This window comes from Protopterus annectens, chromosome 2.part1, assembly GCF_019279795.1.
Source record: "Protopterus annectens isolate FY-2018-M chromosome 2.part1, PAN1.0, whole genome shotgun sequence".
NCBI lineage: Eukaryota > Metazoa > Chordata > Ceratodontiformes > Protopteridae > Protopterus > Protopterus annectens.
This window is the reverse complement of record NC_056729.1, coordinates 655,553,222-655,575,199: the sequence shown is the minus strand read 5'-3', so window position 1 is coordinate 655,575,199 and position 21,978 is coordinate 655,553,222. Positions and strand designations below refer to the sequence as shown.

The 21,978-nt window shown below is 40.2% G+C and overlaps 1 protein-coding gene across 1 annotated transcript in view; it reads left to right on the top strand.

Moving 5' to 3' along the window:
- DNAJC27 (DnaJ heat shock protein family (Hsp40) member C27) overlaps positions 1-21,978 on the top strand; it is a 776,435-nt gene that overhangs the window by 588,755 nt on the left and 165,702 nt on the right. Inside the window, exon 6 of the mRNA XM_044062395.1 lies at positions 6,996-7,156. Within this exon, the coding sequence (XP_043918330.1) occupies positions 6,996-7,156 (161 nt within the window). The remainder of the gene's footprint in view (positions 1-6,995; positions 7,157-21,978) is intronic.

Below are 21,978 nucleotides of genomic sequence, written 5' to 3'. Positions count from 1 at the left end.
AATTGTTTTTGCAATGTAGCGTACTACTTTAACTTAGTATTAGCTATCCAATACATGTTTTATTATTGTATCTACTATTATGTATTTATCTCTGTATTTATTATTGTATGTACCTCACTGTACTTATTTAGTATTCATTACTTAATAGTGTGTGCTTTTATAGTTGCTGCTCTATTACATATGTAAATTGTCTTAATTTCACGTATCATTATGAGCTTTTCTCCCCGGGCCTTCGTTGAAAATGGGTTCCTGACCCAGTCGGACTTTCCCGGTAAACAAATGTTTAAATAAATAAAACAAACAAATAAATAAATAATATGATTAATTCTCTTTTCCTTTGTCCAAGGTATTCCACTGAATAACCATCCTGAATTTTTTTTTATCAAATTGACATGTTCAGTTCTTTCCAAATGTGTCTCCTTTACCATAGCTATTTGCACTGTACATTTGTAATATACTTCACTGCTCTTTCTTTTTTGTATATATCTGTGAGACCATTAACATTTAAAGGTAATATATCAAAGCGTCATTATGTTAAAAAGTCATTATTCCAATCTTTTATGTATAAAAGTTTTTTATTAAGTATCTAGTTCCAGCTTTTTTGTTACATGCATATGCCAATGTTTGGCAGGTTAATCTTTCATACAGTTGTTTGTTGTCATATCCATTTCAGCCTATGTCACATCTTACAAAACGTTTTGTTTTATTGAAAGCCCTTAAGTAAAAAAATATATATTTGTGTATATATGCTTATATATATATATATATATATATATATACATAATATGTATATATATATATATATATATATATATATATATATATATATATATATATATATATATATATTTATATATACACACACACACACAATACAGCCCCAAAACCTATTAACATAACACTAACACACAAAACTATGCACATCTTTGAATGTTGAAGTTTTACCCTCTTACTAGGAACAGTTATCCCAAACTGACACCCACATGCAGAGACTTGGGTTAACCTAAAAGGAAGGTTATCCATGCTAAGATGCATGGTACAGCCTGTGCTTCTACTAAGTGCTGTCTGGTTTTGTCTCATCTTTATTGCTGTCCAAGATTGGGAAAACACTTTAACGCGTTCAAAAAACATTAGCTGCTAGCCAGTGAAAGAAAGAAGTGTTCTGTTTTTATTGCTATCAGACTATCTCTGTAGAGACATAAGAACCAGATACAGAGTTGCTTCTACAAGCATTTATTTATATTCTAGAGGAAAGCTTTACTATTTAGTTCTTTTTTATTTATTTTTGTTCTCTTAAAACTTGTTGCTAGATCAAGCCAAGGGCCTTAATCCAATCATTCCCCTATGCAAGATTGAGAAAAAGCACATCGATTTTTCATGAATAATGCTCTTTTAACCAGACTTTTCTTCTTTTTTTAAATTGCAGTGCCAACATTTCTTAAAACTGAACAAGGAGAAATAGAAAAGAAGGAAAAAACAGGGGCACCTGTTTACTTTTGTTATGTCCGTTGCACTTGAAAATAACTGAGAAAACTTTATAGCATGCAGATTATATCATGCATTATAAAAATACTACTGTTAAACACAAAATTTTGTTTTACTTAACTCTCTTCTCTCCTAAATGTTTTTTCAAACATTAATGACATGAAGCAAGGCATATGCTTTAGAGTGAACGTAGAAATACGCTGGTTATACACAGCAGTACAATTGCATAAAAACTTTAATCTTCGATAGCAGAGAAGTAAGCACTTTCACAACCATTAACAGTTGCTTCATCAGACTACATATAAAATCAAACATACTCATTTTATATTTGTGATGAAATACAAACTGTCCAATCACTGAGATACTAATTAACACTTGAAAAAATTAAAAGGGTAAGTACACATTTGTGAAAATGCTTGTAAAAAATATATATACATATATACATCTAAGAAATATATATATATATATATATATATATATATATATATATATATATATATATATATATATATAAATATATATATATATATATATATATATATATATATATATATATATATATATGCATCACAAATATAAAATGAGTATGTTTGATTTTATATGTAGTCTGATGGTTATTGGTTGTGAAAGTGCTTACTTCTCTGCTATCGAAGATTAAAGTTTTTATGCAATTGTACTGCCATGTATAACCATCATGTTTCTATGTTCACATATCTTGCTTTAACGTGGTTATTTCATCTAGAGTTTGGTTCTTTGCATTTTCATATGCTTTAGAGTCCCTTACAAATTTAACAGTCAAAAAAAGTCCAATATTTCCAGGTTTTCTTGTTCTGTCATGTTTCAGAAATATAATTAATACTTTGTAATCCCACATTAATGTGTCACTTTCCAAGCTGCTGGTTTTATTCCCCTCTCTGTGTCCCAGATCCAGTCTTTGCTTCATTTCCAGTGTACTCTTGGTTATTCAAGTCAACTCTTGTTTTTTTTTCTCTCTCTCAAACATTTTCTGTTGAAACATTGGAAAAGGTTTCTCTGACACAGTCTCTCTGTGGTCTTTATTACCAGAAGAACAAGAAGCAAAATCTTCTGTTTCACAGCTCATTTTTTTGTTGGACGAACTTTTGTATTTCCTCCTTACCATGTTCTACATCAAAAAATTATTTTGTCCCTCCAGGAAAAATATTCTGAAAATAGCTGGGTACAGCAGTTTGAATCTCACACCAGCTTCTCGACATTCCCTAATTAGTGGAATAAATGTACTGCTGTTCTGCCTGATGTAGTGAGTAGTCATTTTCCATAGACACACTACTGTCTCCCACTTTTAGTACTTTATCTTTCTGCCACAGTTTTGTCAAAATCAACTCCTTCTACCATTAGGATTGCATCGTTACTATTAAAGGTCTAGGTTGCTTTCTCATGGCCAGGTTTAGGGCATACATATAATGTGCCATTTCAGTTAACAACTCCTGCTGTGGAATACCAGTCCAGTTGCTTATTTGTGCTTTCATAAAATTAATACAATCTATTCCTTCCAGATTCTCTGATACAACAGAAAATCTCAGATTTTCTGTATGTGCTCTGTCCTCTGTTATCTTTGAAACATCTGTTCTTGAGCAGTCTCTATTCAAACAACCTTTTCTTCATTTCAGCCTCTGATTTTTGCAGTTTTGTCACCTCATCTGAATACCTGTTTAAAGCTTCTTCCATTTTTCCTGCCTTTTTGCTATTTTAGTTGATATACTCCATCAGTGTTTTATTTATTTTAATCAGCTCTGAGTACATTTGACTTATTTTTTTCTCTAGATTACCGGAAGTCATGTCTTGCACCAAAGCTTTTTGCTGAACAGCTGTAGAAATCTTCCCAGTCAGTGTTTTTTTTACTCACCCTTTGTGATTGATTTTCTTTCAGATTCTCTGAATTTCTTTTCTGTTGGCATCCAGGCAGTACTTATTAGCCACTTACTGAAATTTACCCCAAACTATGAATTTTACTGTCTCTGTCTTCTGAGTTTCTGTTTTCACATGGGGAGAGTTGAAATTAAGCTGTTACTCAATATGCTGTCATCTTAGAAGTCACTACTAGTCATTTCTTGTACCAAGGCTGAAGCCTTAACTGCATTTTGCTAAACAGCTGCAGGATTCTTCTCAGCTAGTATTTTACCTTTATCTTTATTGGTTGATTTTCCTACAGGTTCTCTAAATGTCTTCTCTGCCTGCTTCCAGGTAGTATACTTACCAAGCTGGAAACTGAATCTTACTCAAGCTGACAGTATCACTAACTCTTGTTTCTCTGTTTCTTTTTTCACTCTGAGAGAGGTGAAATTAAACTTTTGATCAGTGTGCACCAATTTTGGTGGTTTACAACTCAGCCAATCGGCTTCGTCATCAACTCTGTTGCTAATTATTCCCAGATAGTTTGAGCTTTAGTCAAGGCTTTTGCCACTCTGTTATGCAGAGCTAATGGGCACTAGCATTTTTGCACAATCTGGCCTCTATCCCCAGTGTCATTGAAATGGAATAGAAAAAATAGGGCTGGCTCAGAGAAGAATGAATGAGGCCAGATGCTTGTTCGCTTGTTATCTTCTAGAAAGATGGTGAGTTAACTAGACATTGCAGGTGGGACCCTTTGGTGATGTTTGAGGGTTTAGCCTACTGGCTTTTCAAATATTTTAGCTTGTTCCTCTCGTGTCATTATTTCATCAATGATCTCCAGTATAAACTAGCCAATAACAGTAACCCTGGGTCTATACACATGACATTTTGCAAGTGAAGGTGATGAGCTTTTCTTGTTTTACCTCCATTGCATCTTAGTGCAGTCTTTATGTATGTAAGTGTGGGCTGGCTAGCAGTACCTTCCAGTACCATGGCTGATTAGCATTTCAGAGCCCCATAATACCCCAATATCATGACACTATCCACTGAGTCAGGCAGGTCCTCCTATATCCAGGTGAGTCACTGAACCAGGATCTTATCACTTAGACATTTAAATTTTGGTAGTGCATATTATCTTATTACCATTGTTGAATTTAAGTATTGAAACAGTCAGTATGCTTGATAACCCTTTAACAGCTAATATCCTTAATTCTTTTAATAATGAAATGTTGATTAATACCTAACTATGTACTGAACTTGGGCACTGCGGTGGGTAGATCCTTGAAATTTGAACATAATGCCAAGAATGTAATAACGAACAGTCACATGCCTATTAGGGATATGTTTAGAACACTCTCTTTTAGATGTGTTGATATTCTTTTAAGCCTCTTAAAACAGTGGTAAAGGCCTATTATAAAATGGTGGTCATCATTTTTCATTCATAGGCTTCAACAAGTAAGAAAGACGAAATGGGCTCATAAATGTAATATTTGTTTATTTATTGGCCGTTGTTTACTGTGAAGTCTGGCTGAACAGTGCCCATTTTCAGCGAGGCCCTAAAAGAAAAGCTCCATTATACAGACGTTATGAACCTTTTTTGCATTGTTTCATCATTTAGTCATTCATTTATTAGCAACAATTCCATTATTCAGACATCCTTGACATCAGTTACATCTTTTACAAACTGTTTGATTAAAAATAACATTTAAATGGGCTGTATATGAATATTTTTTAAAATACAGGACGGTGCAGTATCATCACTATGCATAAGATTGGCAGGTTTTATGTAAGAATATTTGTTACTATAAAGACTTATTCATAATCTAGGACATAGGAAGATGACATAAACATTTAAAGCAGCCAAGGAATGGAAGGAGGATAAATGATAAGGAATGATAGAGGAAGGAATGTACTTGTAATAGCAGTACATTAAATTTTGTGCAGCAGACAGCCGCAGTGGTGCAGTGGTAGCGTTGTTGCCTCACAGCAAGAGGTTCTCCCATTCGATTCTCGGCTGGAGCACCTTCTGTGTGGAGTCTGCATGTCATCCCCGCGGTCGAGTGACATTCGAAAGACATGCATAGAATGGGTGTGCCTTCGTTGAAGGTTGGGTGTCGAGCTGGTACCTCTGCACCCGTAAAAAGTCTACTGCCAATCATTAGCGGACCAGAGTTCCGCTGTGGCAACCCCTAACCGGGAAAAGCCGAAAGAAGAACAACAACAAGTTTTGTGCAGCAGAGTTGTAACTCATTTCATATAGCTGTATCAGTTCCTGTTTAACCAGGGAGGTGCAGGTGCAGAAACATTTTTCTATCAGGTGTTGCTTCAGTTGTCATTTAAAGTCTTTCAGGTTGTAGATTGTTTCTAATTGGAGTGGGGTGGTATTTCAGGTATTATCAATGCAGTGTGAATACAGGGAGCATACTGTATTGTTAGTAAGTTTAGTTATGGGGATTAATGATTTGTCAGTGGATTATAGAGGTCTCTTAATATTGTAAGGTTGAATACTGGAGTGAAGAGATGGGAATTTTTCAGGGTTGTGCAGTAGTTTGAAGGTTGTAATTAATTGTGAGTATAGTAGAGAATTATTTTGTTTGTGACAGTTTAGTTGAAAGAGAAAATGATTTGATCTGTATTGTTGTTTGGTTGCAAACTTGGCTACTTTATTTTAGCAATGTTCTAGTTTGGCTGATAGAGAGGAGTTGAGATTGTTTAGGATAGAAGAAGCATGTAACAGGGTGGGGAATAGAACAGAAGTGGCATGTTTTGTCTAGTAGAATAACTAAGCTAATGTTTTACTCTATAGAAGCTGCCTACCTTTTGGTTTGTCTTCGTTATGGCTTGCTGAAGGTGGAGATCAAATTTCAGATGGTCATCTAAAGTCACACCTACTAGTTTGGTACAGATTACCAGTTTTATAGTGGTCTTGTTGTGTGACATTATATTGAAGTTTTTTTTTTTGGTTTTTTTTGTTAGGAGGGAGAATTGTTGATGAACAATAGTAGTAAAGTTTTTTTTTTTTTTGATTCAGGAGTTGTGAGTTGTCAAACCAAGCTTCTGTGGAGAAGTATTTGTGGGTGAGTGTTTGGGGCATGAGTAGTGTCCTAGCAGCACGTTACTAAAATAATCGCTAGTTGTGATGTAGTATGTTCTGACAGGTTAAGAACTATAATTGTATACAATTGCATAAAGGTTGTTTTCTGGTGATGAGATTATGATTTTCAAATATTTTTAAAAAATGACTCATTAGCCAGTACATGGCTATTACCTTCTTAAATAACCCATATTCTGTGCGAAATAACTGTTTTATAGAAATTCAGCAATAGAATACAAACCTTAAAATAAATTATTTTAACATCAGAACTGTTATATTATGGAGTTTGCTTCCTTTGAGCATGATACCAATTAACACAGTTATTAAATTCAAGAGTGTTCACAATAAGTAGACAGTGGATAGAGTTGATGATTCATATACAGTTGGATGCCAACACCATGACAATTTTTAGTTGCCGTGTGTACTGTTACAAACCATTGAAACATTAAAATATCTAGCATTGACAGATACTTGCTTTTCTGTTTTACTATATGTTCTTTCCATTTTTCTGACGTAGATTCTGATGTTTACTCCTAATATGCAGGCTTTTTTCAGTGCCATTGCTGACATGTGTGAAAATGGTGGGAAACGTCCTGCAACAGCTGTCAATGTTGGTTTTACCAAAGAGCAGGCAGATGCCATCAGAAGAATACGCAACAGCAAGGACAGTTGGGACATGCTGGGAGTAAAACCTGGAGTTACAAGGTAAATCATAAAGGAGCGAGTTTATGCTTATTTCTGAATGGTGCATTATAATACGTTGTACACACAGCTGTCTAAATTTCAGTTTTGTTTCTAAATATGCTCTTGGGGATGTTGAATGTGTTACACCCCAACTGCTTTTCTGCCTTCTCATATTCCATTTGTCTAGCCCCAATGAAGGTATTCTACCACCTAACGATGCTGACAGCTTGCCAACCCACACTGGAAGGATGCATCATGTATCACATCCTGTTTTCCAGTTTGAGAATGAAGGGTGTTGATTCCTTTCTGTCAGCTCACAGTTTGCATATGTTGTCAGTCTACTTACCTGCATCAGGTAATAATGAAACCCATGGAAAGGGAGGTGTGCTAACTGCATCTAGTTCCAATTTATGATTTTTTTCCCTCCAACATCATGTCACAATGTAAAGTGAATTTTGTCATCATAGCCATGGGCATTCGAGTGTACCTCCTGTAATCCATTCCTGTATGTCTTCTAAATGATAAAGCTAGAGGCTACAATTTCTGTAGCCTTAACCAGGGTTAGTCACATAATGTTTAAATATCTGCTTCCTTACCTCACCCCCCCCCAAAAAAAAAACAATGCAACAATTAGAACAAGTTAATTTCACAGCCAACATGACTGAAGCACCCGACAAGCACGCCAAGTGTGCTCCATTCTGGAGTTTGAATCACTAATAGTGGCAGTGTGTTCTTCCTTTATATCAGAGGGACAACTAAACTGATTTTATGTTTAGTAGGAATGTGTAACCTTTGTAACAAGTTAACATTTTTGACTGAGATGCATATTGCTGGAATCATTTTAATTACTCTGTTTTGCATTAGTTAGGAACAGGCATATTTTTTAACTGGGTTTCTTGTTAACATAGGAATGGTTTCCTTTATGGATAAATATGTCAGCACTGGAAAAGTTGGGGTACCAGTAAGGCTGTCATTTCCTCTCTGTGCAACCCCACAGATAGCAGTAAAGTACAGTTGTGTACACTTACCATAAATGTAAATGTTTGAGTGTATTCACTGTTGCAGTCATTACATTTGGGTCATCTGCTTGCAGGTAGCCCTCAGTTGGCCTGATTAACAAAGTCTTGGGTCCTGCGTCAGTTGCTGTCCCTTCTTCCATGACGTCAGGTCGTCAGGGGTATAAAACATGCAGCCGACGCCATTACATCAGTTTTTTCTTGCCCCAGATGTCAAGTGCCCCTCTAATAGGAAGCAAGTAAATATAAAAGTACAAAGATATACCTCCAACAAAAAAGCAAGTACACCAAAAAGGCTTTTAAGCATAGTAAAGGAAAGTAGAGGTATAGCCAAAAGAAGTTAGGGGGCTGGAGGGAGGATAACCAGGACTGTAACAGTGAATACACTCGAACATCTACAGTTATTGTAAGTGTACACAACTGTACTATGTTCTTTGTGTTTCACTGTTGCAGTCATTACATTTGGGTAGATTCCCAAAGCTATGGTTGGGAGGAGAAATTTAGATAGCATTAAGGCCAGCTGTAAGGCCCTGCAAGATTGCAGTGGCAAAGCCAGCTCTGAATTTAGAGAAAATTGGCAAATGATAATGCTTGGTGTAAGTATGTACAGAACTCCAGGTAGCAGCTTCTAGGATGTCCCTGATAGGGATGCCTCTGAGGCTGTAGAGGTAGATGCAGCCCTGGTGGAGTGAGGTCTGATCCCCTGGGGGAATAGGTTTTCCATGGTGCTTATAGCAGAAATGAATGCAATGGCTTATCCATTTAGAAATGTTTTGCTTTGAAATAGCCTTCCCCTCTGCCCTGCAGCAAATGCCACCAGCAGTTGTTCAGATTTCCTTTGAGGTTTAGTCCTGTCCAAGTAGAATCTAAGTTGTCTGTGCACATCTAAGAAATGCAGTATCCATTCCCCTTTATTCTGTGGATTGGGAAAGAAGGTTGGCAAATGAATGGACTGATTAAGAGCCACAGTGAATACCACCTTGGGATGAAGGATGGATTGGTTCTGAGGGACACCCTGGCCACATGAAAGATGATGAAAGCTCCACTGCCATAAGGGCCTGTAATTCAGATACCCTTCTAGCTGAAGTGATTGCTAAAAGGAAAGCTGCTTTCCAAGAAAGAAATTTTAAGTCTGCAGTAGCAGCTGGCTCGAAAGGAGGTAGAGTGAGTTTCTCCAAGACAAAGTTAAGGTCCCTGGCTGGGGTTGGAGCTCTTATAGGTGGTCTCAAATTTTTGGCCCCTCTGAGGAACTGCTTGAGCAGGGGATGAGAGAAGAGGGGAGGTTCTGTGTTATAATGAGCTGAAATGGCTGAGGCGTGGATTTTAATGAAGGAAAAAGACAGGCCCTTGTGAAGCATTTCAGTTAAGTACTGTAAAATCTGAGGTAAATTGGGCGCTGCAGTGCTCATCCCATGAGATTGGTTCCAGGCACATAATCTTTTCCATTTTTCAGCATAAGATTTTCTAGTACTAGGCTCCTTGCCTCTAAAATGATATCCATCACAGGTTTGCTGAGGGATGGTAAAAGAGAGATTAAGTAATTAGCCAGGCTGCAAGGTTCAGTGTTAGAAACTGAGGGTGCAGAATCTGGTTCTCCTGCTGAGACAGCAGGGAAGGAGTCTGAAGCAGGTGCCATGGAGATAACTGTGGCACACTGCGCAGGAGGGGGTACCAGTGTTGGCGCAGCCAGTCTGGAGCAATCAAAATCATCCTTGGTTTGTCCTGTTTGATTTTTAGTAGTACTTTGGAGAGCAGAGGCAGAGGGGGGAAGGCATAGACTGATAGGTATTTCCAGCTGAAGGACAGAGCATCCACTTTCCAGGCTTGTTTGTGGGGAGTCCTTGTGCAAAATTTGACCAATTGGTAGTTCTGGGGAGAGGCAAACAGGTCTATATCTGGGCTCCCCCATTTGCTTGTCAACATGTTGAAAATCATTGGTTCCAGTTTCCACTCGTGTGGGTCCATGAGGTTTCTGCTTAGTCCATCTGCCAGTGTATTTAATTTTCCTGGCAGGAATTGAGCGTGTAGGTGCACATGGTAGCTCAAGGCTGTGTTCCACAATGCCATGGCTAGTCTGCAGAGGGGTAAGAATGTGTACCCCCCTGCTTGTTTATGTACCATATAACAGTGGAGTTGTCCGTCTTTACCATTAGTTGTCCTGGAAAAATGTGGTCCTTGAAGGCTGTCAGAGCATTCTGTACAGCCAACATTTCTTTTTGATGGATATGCAGGTGCATTTGACTTGGTTTTCATTTGTCCTGAATGCACTTCCCTGCCAGGTGAGCCCCCCATGCATAGTCTGATGCATCTGTTGTTAGGGTTTGGGTGGCAGGGGGCGGTGTGAAAGGTAGTCCCTTGTTTTGGTGGCAGGCCTCTGCCCACCAAAGGAACTCTAGGCGTAGGCAAGGTATGATAGAAATCATTGTTTCTAGATCTTGAGAATGTTGACACCATAGGCTTTTTAGATACCACTGTAGTTTCCTCATATGCAGTCTTGCATATGGAATTAGACAAATACAGGAGGCCATGAACCCCAAGGCTTGCAGTATTTGTCTTGCAGATAGCAAGGTTTTTATGGCTACTTGTTTGAAGTAGGTTGTCAAATGAATTTGTTTCTCTGGCATGAGGTAAGCCATCTGGGAAGTTGTATTCAAGCTTGCTCCCAGGAATATAATTTGTTGACAGGGTACCAGGTGTGATTTCTTTTCATTTATGGTGTACCCCAGACAAGTTAGAACCCTTTGTACAAAGGTCAGATGATTCAAAAGTATGTCCTGGCTTTCTGCCTGAATTAGACAATCGTCCAGGCATGGGTATATTTGAATATTTCTTTGCCTGCAAAATGCAATAACTGGAGCTAAGCACTTTGTGTATACCCTGGGCGCAGTAGATAAGCAAAGGGCAGTGCAGAGAACTGATAGTGCATGTAGCCTGCTTTGAAGCATAGGTATCTTCTGCAAGATTCCCTGATTGGGATGTGCAGGTATGCTTCTTTTAAATCTAGTGTTGCCAACCAGGCATCTTTGCCTAGCATAGGAAGTAATTGGTGAAGAGTCAGCATCTTGAATTTTGGACTCTCCAGAAAGGTGTTTAGAGTAGACAGGTCTAAGATAGGACACCATGAATTGTCTTTTCTGGGTACCAGGAAAAGTCTTGGGTAGAAACCTTGTCCCTTTTCCTCTTCTGGTACCAGTTGAATAGCCCCCATGCTTAAGAGAGAAAGTACTTGTTTTTGGGCCTCTGCCCACTGATGTGGAGGTAGATCCGGCCACCCGCTTGGTGTTGGCAACGTGTGGAAGTGAAATCTGTATCCCTGGAACACTATATTTAAAACCCATTTGTCCTGGGTAATGAGTTCCCAATTCTTTGCATGAAGAGCAATCTTTCCCCCCAAAGAGGCAGTCAGTTGATAAGTGCTTGGAAATTTTAAAAGGAAGTCATTGAGACAGTTTACCATAGGGGGGAGTCTTATTATTCCAGATTTGGAAGTGGAGGCCCCCCCACTGCTTAGTTCTGTGTGTCCCCTGGGACTGAAACCTGGGGGTTTTGCTGTGTCTGTGTTTGGCTTGAGAAGACCTGGAAGGGGCTGGAAAGGACCAATTCTTAGAGGGCCAGTGCCTACTAAATCTAGGAAGCTGAACTTGTAAAAAATCTTTAACAGTTTGCATAGATTTAACTTTATCTTCCATCTTTTTAAGAACTTCCTCAGCCTTGTTGCCAAACAGGCGGTCCTGATTTAAAGGAACATCCAACAATTTAGCTTTAACATGATCAGGCAAAGATTGCTCCTTAAGCCAAGCATGCCTTCTGAGCAGAAACCCAGTAACAGCAGCCCTGCAAGAGGCCTCTAGTGAATCAAAACCACATTGCAGAGTATGTTTTCCAACTTGTTTAGCAGAAGGCATTAAATCCTTTAATTCTTTATTTTTTGCACAGTCAAGAATCAACATCATTTTCTGTTTAAGCAGTCCAATAACATGTTGCTGATACTTTAACATATGAAACTGGCAGTTTAAAGCCCTAATGGCCAAGGTTGCAGAAGTGTAAACTTTCTTACCCCATCTATCCAATGCCCTGGAGTCTCTATCAGAAGGGGAAGGATTTTTAGCAGTAGAAGCCTTAATGCCCTTAGGCCCCTGTGAAATAGTCTCTGGATCTGCAGTAGGATTTTTTAAAAAGGAACTTGTAGGACTCAGGAACCCTGTAGTATCTGTCAGGTTTCCTGGGAGCAGGAGGCAGGTAATCAGGGGCCAAAATAGATTCCGAAAAAGCATCATCAACAATGTCTAGTACAAGAGGAATAGCTAAAGGCCTGTGCTGAGGTAGGAGAAGGAAATCCCTAAGCCTCATTTTTGAATCAGAAAAATCCTGGCTTTCCTAGTGGAAATGCTGCTTTAGAGTATGTAAGGTTTCCCCAAAAGAAAAATCCTCAGGAGGGGAAGCAGAGGGAATGGAGTAGATAAAGGCAAATCCAGATCATCAGAAGAATCCTGATCAGAAGATTCATAATCAGCTTCAGTCCTAGGCCTCTTAGAAGGAGGAGGGATTGGCTACCCCTGATTAGAGTTATCAGATCTTCAGCCATTCTTATCATTTGTTTTTTAGGCATAGAGGCCTGAGCATGTGGCCTGGGAGTAATTTTTTTTAGGCATGGATCGGGATTTAAGCCTAAGTAAAGAAGGAGGCGTTGGTTTAATATGCAAGTCCGTAGGCCTGAATACACCCTCAGAAGCCGGTGCCTGCAGAGCGGCTCCGGACCCATCCAAGGTAGAGACATCCGCTGGTTCCATAGTTGAAGCATCTCACGGCATACCGGACTCCGAATGGGTCTCAGTAGAGACCTGCGAATCAGAAGTAGCGGGTATCAGGGGCTGCGAAAGCGTCTCATTAAGTACCGGCGAACTGGCTTAGGAGAAGCGTCGTCAGCAGTTTTGGACCACGGCAGCCTGTCTCTGTCTTTCTTTGCATTTTTTCAGAATCCCGGTAGTCGGATGGCTAACCGACAACATTTCTGGATAATTAAACCAAGAACCAAAATATATAGAGGCGAAAATATACCGATGACAGATCGTGCGCTGATTATATAAAGCACAAAACCGACAGCAAGGTATGTCATGGTCAGGGCCTAGGCAAGGAATACAGTACAAATGAAAATCTTTATGAGGTATTTGCTTTCTACAAGTAATGCAATTATTAACTTTTACTGACATCAGTAAGGAACAAGAAAATTTTCCCCAATAGGGTACTTAGCTTTAGTTGAAGACTTTGGTTCTGAAACTCGAAAACGTAAATTTCAGGAGTCGGCCGACTGGCACTTGCGAACTGCTTCTGCTTCGGGCACCATACGGCAAGAAAGACTGGTGTGATGGTGTCGGCTGCATGTTTTATACCCCTGACGACCTGACGTCATGGAAGAAGGGACAGCAACGGACGCAGGACCCAAGACTTTGTTAATCAGGCCGACTGAGGGCTACCTGCAAACAGATAACCCAAATGTAATGACTGCAACAGTGAAACACGAAGAACATCAGATGGCTGCTTTTAACAGAGCTGTTCTTTCAACATAGAATGTTTGTTCATTGAAGGATTATAGAAGAATTCTAAAAGTGTGGACTTTGCAGAAAAAATATTTCAAGGAAGAGAAAAATCTGAAATTATGATTAATATGCTGTTGCCACTGATGGGCCACAGTAAGGAAATAAATTACTTGAAATGGATTTTGTAACTCAGAAGCTAGAACTACAGAAAGCCAAAACTAAAAGTCCAAAATGGGGCATAAGGAGACAGATCTTTAAGAAAGCATCTGTTGAAAATAATAAAATTGCTAAGGTAAAGTGAAACATGGTGTAAGAAGATGCAAACTGAGCAGACAAAATACCTAGAATAACAGTCCTCAAGTAAGGAGATGTAGAGCTAAAAAACTGAGCACATTTATGAAAACAAATGCAAAAAAATCTTTGGAATTACTCATTTCTTTTATTACCAAATAGATATAATGGGGAAATGTATGTATTCCTCCGAGTGTGTCACTGCTACAGTAATAATAACATTTGTTTATCTGTTTTGTATATTTTTTCATGGTCAGAGCTTTCTTCAGATACACTCACAATCCCTGTGAAAGCCCACATTGGTCTCACACCAGAATTTTGTTTAACTTCAATTAGTGTGCAAATCACATGTGTATGGCTAACAGTGGTAGGAGCCTTATCCAGTATATCACTGCTAAAGTACTTTTATCTGCATAGTGGTTCATGTTTCTTGGCCACTTTGTATACCATGAGTAACTGTTTTTTTCAGCTTCTTTTAATGAATATCAGGGAGTTTGATAAGGAAAGTGGAGAAAAGTTAAAGTGGTTAAAGTCAGCAAAGATGAACCACCAAATGAAGTGGCAAAGTGTCTAATAAAGCACACATCCTGCAGTTCTGTATTGCAGTATTTCTTGCTCTTCTTCCTTCCTTGAGCCTCCATATATACCCTACTCTACCACAGCAATGCTCTTCTTATTCATGTCTTCCAAATGCAGTGGAGGCATATCCCATCTGTTCTCTGTCACATTGACACTTAGGTAAAGGTTTACCACCTTGATGCAGGTCTTCAATGTGCACCTTTGGCCTGTTTGATGGAAACAAGCTATTAGGATACTTTAACCTGGGCATAGTACCTTTCTGCCTTAGGTATTAGATAATGTCAGTGTACTTCTGATGCATACTGAAAGAAATGATAAGACTGTAGTATACTGGAAACAACTGAAATGAGACTGAAATGAATGTTTTGTTTGTTAATTACCCACAGTTGTGCTGAATATTTATCAGTCTCTCCTTTATAGGTCATACAATAACAGTGATGATAACTATATCCAAAGTTTATGCATGTATAATTCTGAGTCTCCTGAATAAATGTTTCCTTTGAGAAAGAAACATTGTGTAGCTTTCCATTGAGAACTGTTATTTCTGCCCATCTCTTGCGTAGCCAGCAAGATTATATTTTCCCTTCTACTGAACTGTCTTTCCCTGAAACTGCATAAATGAAAACACAAGTCTGACTCTATATTTTCAGGCCTGTTATTCTGCCTTATGCCTAACAACTACTTTAAAGTGAAAATCCTCAGTCTTACAGCCTCCCTCTGAGGTCCCTGATGAAAGATTACAGGACTTTTTTTTTTTTTGTAGTTACCTCATATCTGTATTATTAACTACGGTAGTCTGGTTTGACTATACAGGCTTTATGCCACCTCACTCATAATCTGCAGATGTGTCCTGATCGATAGTGATGTCATTTATGGTCTCAAAGGTACTATTAGCTCCAAATAGCTTTAACAGCTCCATATGCAGGAAATATGCCTGTTCCAGCAATTGCCCCATTACTTAGATCCATAGTCTTCAGAGTCTTTAATTCTAGGTTGTGATGTGTGTGTGATGTATCTGAAACCTCCACATTATTCTGAAAATCATTGCCTGCGGTTTTAAAACTGATTAGGCCAGGGAATTTTTGGAATCCTGCTGTTCCAGAAACAGCATGAAGAAAATGCCATACACCTGTCTCTGTGAGTCTTCAGTCAAGTTAAACAGAGTACGAACTGTTAGCCCTGCCTATTTTTCTTCCATATTGTGGTATGCTGTAATGGTAAAATTGCACTGACTATTGCTTTTGTTTTATACCTTATGCACTGGTGCCTTATTGTACTATGATGTCTCTTTCTTATAGCAAATGAAAATTTCCCTGTTGTCCATAGATTTAAAAACATTGTACTGTGTAGTCCATTCCCTTTTTCATTGTATAGCCTATCAAGGATGATGGCTATTTTCTGAAGACTAACTTGAAATCTGCACATTATACCTGGTCTTGAAGCATAAGTACCATGTACTGTATTAACGTGTGTTTGTAAATTTTCAGCTAGATTTGTTAATAATTCTGTTTACCTTTTTAATTTCTATATGCTGTAATAGATGCCTGTCTTCTAAATTTGTATCTTAAATATGCTGTGAATATTTATGCTCTATAGTAGTTTACTAAAACCTTTGATCTGATGTTGTAAATCTTTATTCATTACTTACTGTTAGGACCTTGGTTCCGTCTTCGGAACTGATACGGCTGTTTCCCAGCTCACACAAGCCAAACACTCTCAGCTAAGAACCTACCCACAATGCCCCTCTCCTAGATACTCCAGATCTCATTTGCCGCATTCCTAGTCAGACGTGTTAGCCATCTCTCTCAAAGTTAAGTAATATTTTGTTGTTTTCATGACAGTTTTTCTTCTGAATTACAACATTTTAGACAAGTTAGTCAAGTTAGTCTTTTATCACTGTCGCCTATAACCTAGGCCTATTTCCTACACTTTTTCTTGGTAATTTAATTTTTTACCTCTTTTGACTACCCCTCTCTCATGTCTTTGACAGGCCCCCTTTTACTAGTGGTATTCCTTAACTTAACTCTACTGGTTTTTCTTCCTTAATTTTTCTACAGGATAGCATTGTTTCTTTACCATGTCAGACAAAGCTAAGTTAGGTTTTAAACAGTATGACAAGTGTGGACGTAAGATGTCTAACTCAGATACACATGTCTGTTGTGTCTACTGTTTTGGCATGGATCATTTTAAAGCTGATTGTGACATTTGTGCTGTTTTTTCTAATCAGACACTAGCAGAACATACGAATAAACTTATTTTAAAAGGTTTACTCAAGACACCTTTCTCGGAGGCTCTGTCTGGGTTAGAGGTCTCACCCCCTCCTAAGACCAAAAAATATAAGGAAAAACGGAGTCACTCAGTTCCTGCATCTCCATCAGTTAAGGAACCGAGTTGGCTCCGTGCTTCACTGGCGCCCTCAGCACAGACCTCTTTGGCACCAGGCTCTGTGTTCTCTCCCTTGGTGCCGACCATGGTATTCACTCCTATCTTGGTTCCAAACACAGCACCTCTGACTTTGGTGCCGTCTTTGGCTCCTACATTGACTCTGATGACTGTTCATGCCTTGGCTCCATCCCTGTCCATGGTGCGACAGTTTCCTTGGCTCCATGGGCTCTGATGACTGTACATACCTCGGCACCATCCCCGTCCATGGTGCCGACAGTTTCCTCGGCTCCATCAGCTCCAATGACTTTACATGCCTCGGCACCATCCCCTTTCATGGTGCCGACAGCTTCTTCGGCTCCATGGGCTCCGATGACGGTACATGCCTTGGCACCATCCCTGGCCCTGGCCATGGTGCCGACAGTTTCTTTGGCTCCAAAATTCGATTACCTCCCAAGGACAAGATATTCTCCTACTTATGACCCTTTCTTGGGGCAGAGATTTAGCCCCTTTCTAGAAAGACCTGATTCCCCTTCTGCATCCTCTCTTAGATCCACTAGGAGTTTTTCTGAGCTAGACCTAGTGTGGGTTGTGGATCAGCTTCTGGTAGCTAGGAGATTGCTCATTCCAGCTAGACCTTCCATCCCTCTTGGTTTGGAATCTTTTATCTCATCTTCCCCTGCTTATCCTCCCCCAGCACCAGCTTTGGTACATACTGTCTCGGCTCCGACAGCAGTACCTCCCCTGTCGGCACCGAACACCCTTGTAGCATGGGCTACGATGGAGCCGATGCTTTCTCGGAGCGGTGCTTGGACTGTCCGTGTCTTGGTACCTAACCCGGCACCTATTTTTCTCGTTGGCACCATCTATGTCCATGGTTCCAACGGCTTCCAGTTCTCTCGTAACCCCTCAACTGGAAGTGGGCTCAGGTGCGCCTGCCTTACAGGTGATGGATAGGGCCCTTCACTCCGAAAGCTCACACCCAGCCCCTAGAAGACCAGTATCAGAACCCACTGTGAAGGTAACCCCATCTCTGGAGTCCTCCTCAGAATATCCCAATGGAGAGCCACCCCAGAAAAACGGTGCAAGAGGAAGCACCTTGACTCCCCGGAGGAATCTATCACAGAAGACACTGATTGTGATGAAGGGGAAGGATCCACTTGTTCTCCCCAGATGACGTCTCATTCGGAGATATTCTCAAAATCCTCAAACATTGGGGGGGATGGAAGTCCTCTAACCCTTCTTCTGAGGAATCGGTGTTTCTGCAGGCCTTACGTGCCAGGCCATCTACTTCCTGGGTGACCTCACCAGCAGATGATCTTGTTAAACTAATTGTACAGCATGCCTGGAAGGCCCCAGACAATGTAGAACCTGTCCCCCGGAGGCCAGACAAAATTTTATCTACACCTGAAGACCAGCCCCAATGATCCAAGCAGCTGACAGTTGATTCTATGGTCACGGCGGCCACCAAGAGGGAACTGGCAGAAGATAGTTCCACTGTCCATTCTCCAAACAGGGAATCCCGGACCATGGACAGACTAGGGAAGCGGACATGTGCTTCAGCGACCTTCGCCATTCGGTCGTTGAATGATCTGGCACACTTTACTCGCCTACAAAGAGACATACTTGGTAAAAGGCAAAAACAAACACACAATCACTAACAACAAGTTTCATGTTAAAACATTTTGAAAAACCTCAATTAGATTCAAAAATATGATGAAAATGTAAAAAGTATGTGTACACACTTTGAGACATTTAAAAAATTATAAATTTTTTTTTTTTTACATATACATAACGCCATAAAGACATAAATACAAAAAAAACCTAAAATACTTAAAATAAAAAAAAAAAATTCAAGGACTATTTTTAATAATTTTTAAATCATAGGTACCATGCCTACCGCAGATAACTTTTGTATTTTAAAAAAGCAGAAATATTACAAGCTTCATTTAAACCAGGTGTAGAAAAGGCATCTAAAAGTAGTTGCCATTCTAGTTCTCTGATTTCAAGAAGGAGAGATTGAGGCCCCCCTCTAAGTCCTACATTAACAGTGTCAATACCCATAAAGTGGAAGTTATGACCAACATTGTTTACAGTGTGTTTAGCAAGAGCGTTGTCAATCTTTTTGTTATTAATCGTTATGTATATGTATGTCTCATCATTTTCAAAATGAATGACATCAGGTGTCCTACACTGCTTTGTTGGGTGACTTCCTTCACAACCTACTTTCTGAAAAGTCTTCCTCTTTGGCGGGTGCGTGATACAGGGAACTGGAGACCAATCCTGGATCCTAGCCTACTGAACAAATTTATCAAACCTCAAAAATTCCAGATGGTCACAGTACAGTCCATTCTTCCCTTCCTAGGGAGGGACAGTTGGATGAGTTCTATAGACCTACAGGATGCGTACTACCACATAAAGATGGATCCCGGAGGTTTCCCGCTTCCGGCTGGGAGCCAATCAATACCAGTTCAGGGCACTGCCATTCGGCCTTTCAGGAACCCCCCGCATATTCACCAAATGTATGGCAGTTGTGGTAGCCCATTTTCGACTGTAAGGATTCCATGTGTTTCCCTATCTAGACGACTGGCTCCTTACTGCTCCGGCCAGGAATCTCCTAGTCTGCAGACTCTCTTACACTCAAGATCTTGCTCTCCGCTTGGGGATTACAATCAACACAGACAAATCTCAGATGTCTCCAGCGAAGACACTGGAATTTATTGGAGCAGTCTTCAACACAACATCCTGTCAAGCTTCTCTCCCCCCTCATAGGCTTTTGAAAATAAGACACCAAATTCAAGACCTTCTTCCTCACATGTTTGGACCAGCACATCTTGTACTGCAACTCTTGGGCTCCATGGCAGCTCCCATTACTTTGGTAGCTCTGGCGAGACTGCACATGAGAATCCTGCAGTGGCTCCTTTCCGCACAATGGTCGTTGTTAACCCACCCACTCAACCTCATGATACGCCTTACAAACCATTCAAGGAAGAATTGCTATGGTGGATGGAGCCACAAAAGAATCTTTGGTGTCGACCATTCTGTCTTTCCCAACCCACGGACACTTCACTATTAGGGTGGGGGGGCATTTTCAGGGAAAGACTGTCCAAGGCACCTGGCCCCCCCTCGAGGCCAACTTGCACATAAATGTCCTGGAACTGAGGGCAGTTCTCTTAGCGTTGCAAGCGTTCCATGCATCCCTGCCTTTGGGGACCATTGCAATTAAGTCAGACAACATGTCAGTCGTCTTGTATATCAACAATCAAGGCAGAACCAGATCTTTCCCCCTGTATTGGGAAGCCATGAGGATTTGGCACTGGGCGATAGCTTCCAATCGCTTTCTTATAGCAACACACATTCCCTAGAGTTCCAACCTTATTGCCGACAATCTGAGCAGGAACATCCTGATGCTTCACGAATAGTCCCTCAACTCTGTAATAGCAGCTCGGATCTTCCAACATTGGGGAAAGCCTTGCTGCGACCTGTTAGCTTTCCCCCCTGAATTACAGGAGCTATTTTGCCTTGATCCCCCATCAGGGGGAACCACCGAGGGGCCTTCTAACGCATGATTGGCCCCCAGGTCTTCTTTAAGCCTTTCCCCCATTTCCCCTCATTCCAAAATTTTTCCAGAAAGCTCCGAGGTTGAAAAGCAAAGTGATCCTCATTGCTTCCTATTGGCCACATCAAATCTGGTTCCCATTTCCCTCATCTGATTCACAGCCCGTGGATCCTGGATCATTCCCAGGATCTGTTATCCCATCCTCAGGGATTAATTCACCCGAACCTGCACAATCTCAAGCTCACAGCCTGGTTCCTCCACTTCCAGTGATTCCCAGGCTGCCTAACATCCCATCTCCTGTTTGTGAAATTCTTCTGGCCTCACACAAACCTTCCACTAGAAAAGTTTATTGTAGTAAATGGACTAGGTTCTCTATTCAGGCCAAAGACCAGAACTTAGACCCTTTCTCTATGCCTATTCAAAAGATTCTGCAATACCTGACTACTCTCCTGCATGCAGGAGCCTCAGCTTCAGTGATCACTGTACATTTAGCAGCTATCGCCAATTTTCATAATGGTCTTGAAAATTCTTCAGTTATGTCACACTGCCTATGCAAGACTTTTTTGAAGGGAGTATTACATGTTAAACCTCCGGTCAAGCCTCCCTTAGATCCCTGGAACTTGACTCTGATGCTTCAGTCTCTTACAGGGTCTCCCTTTGAGCTCTTTGATTCGTGTGATTTGAAATTTTTGTCTTGGAAAACCATACTTCTAGTAGCACTCACCTCAGTGAGAAGAGTATCTGAGCTGCAGGCCTTGAGTGTCAAGAGTCCTTACTTGATCTTTCACATGGATAGGGTGTCCCTTCATACTGACCCTTCCTTATTGCCCAAGGTCATTTCTGTTTTTTCCATTAACCAATCTGTTGACCTGTCGGTTTTCTTCCCAAGGCATTCTAATAGAGGGAGTACCTTTTGCACACCCTTGATGTGCACTGACAGCTTCATTGTTATTTGGACAGGACTAAATCTTTCAGGAAAACAGACCAATTGTTTGTGGCCTTTGCAGGATGCAGATTGGGTAAACCTGTTTCAAAAGTGACTTTATCCTCTTGGCTTAGAAATGTCATTACCTTTATCTAACAACAGAATAAGCTACCCTTACCTTCCAGAATAAAAGCTCATTCTACCAGATCTATGGCTACCTCTGTAGCTTTTCATTCCAGAGCCTCTGTGGATGATATATGCACAGCAGCCGCGTGGGCAAGACCTCATCCCTTCATATCTCATTACAAATTGGATTTGGCCTCCAGGGATGAGCATCTTTTGGTTCTATGGTGCTCAGGAATATCCTTCCTTAGGGCCACCCAGGATTCAAGTAGCTGGGGACTCGGTCCTAACAGTAAGTAATGAATAAAGATTTACAACATCAGATAAAGAAGTTATGTCTTACCATAATGCTCCATCTGTGTTGTAGATCTTTATTCATTCCTTACTTCCCACCCTCCTGCCCCCTGCCTGGACTCCTAGTGGACTTTAGG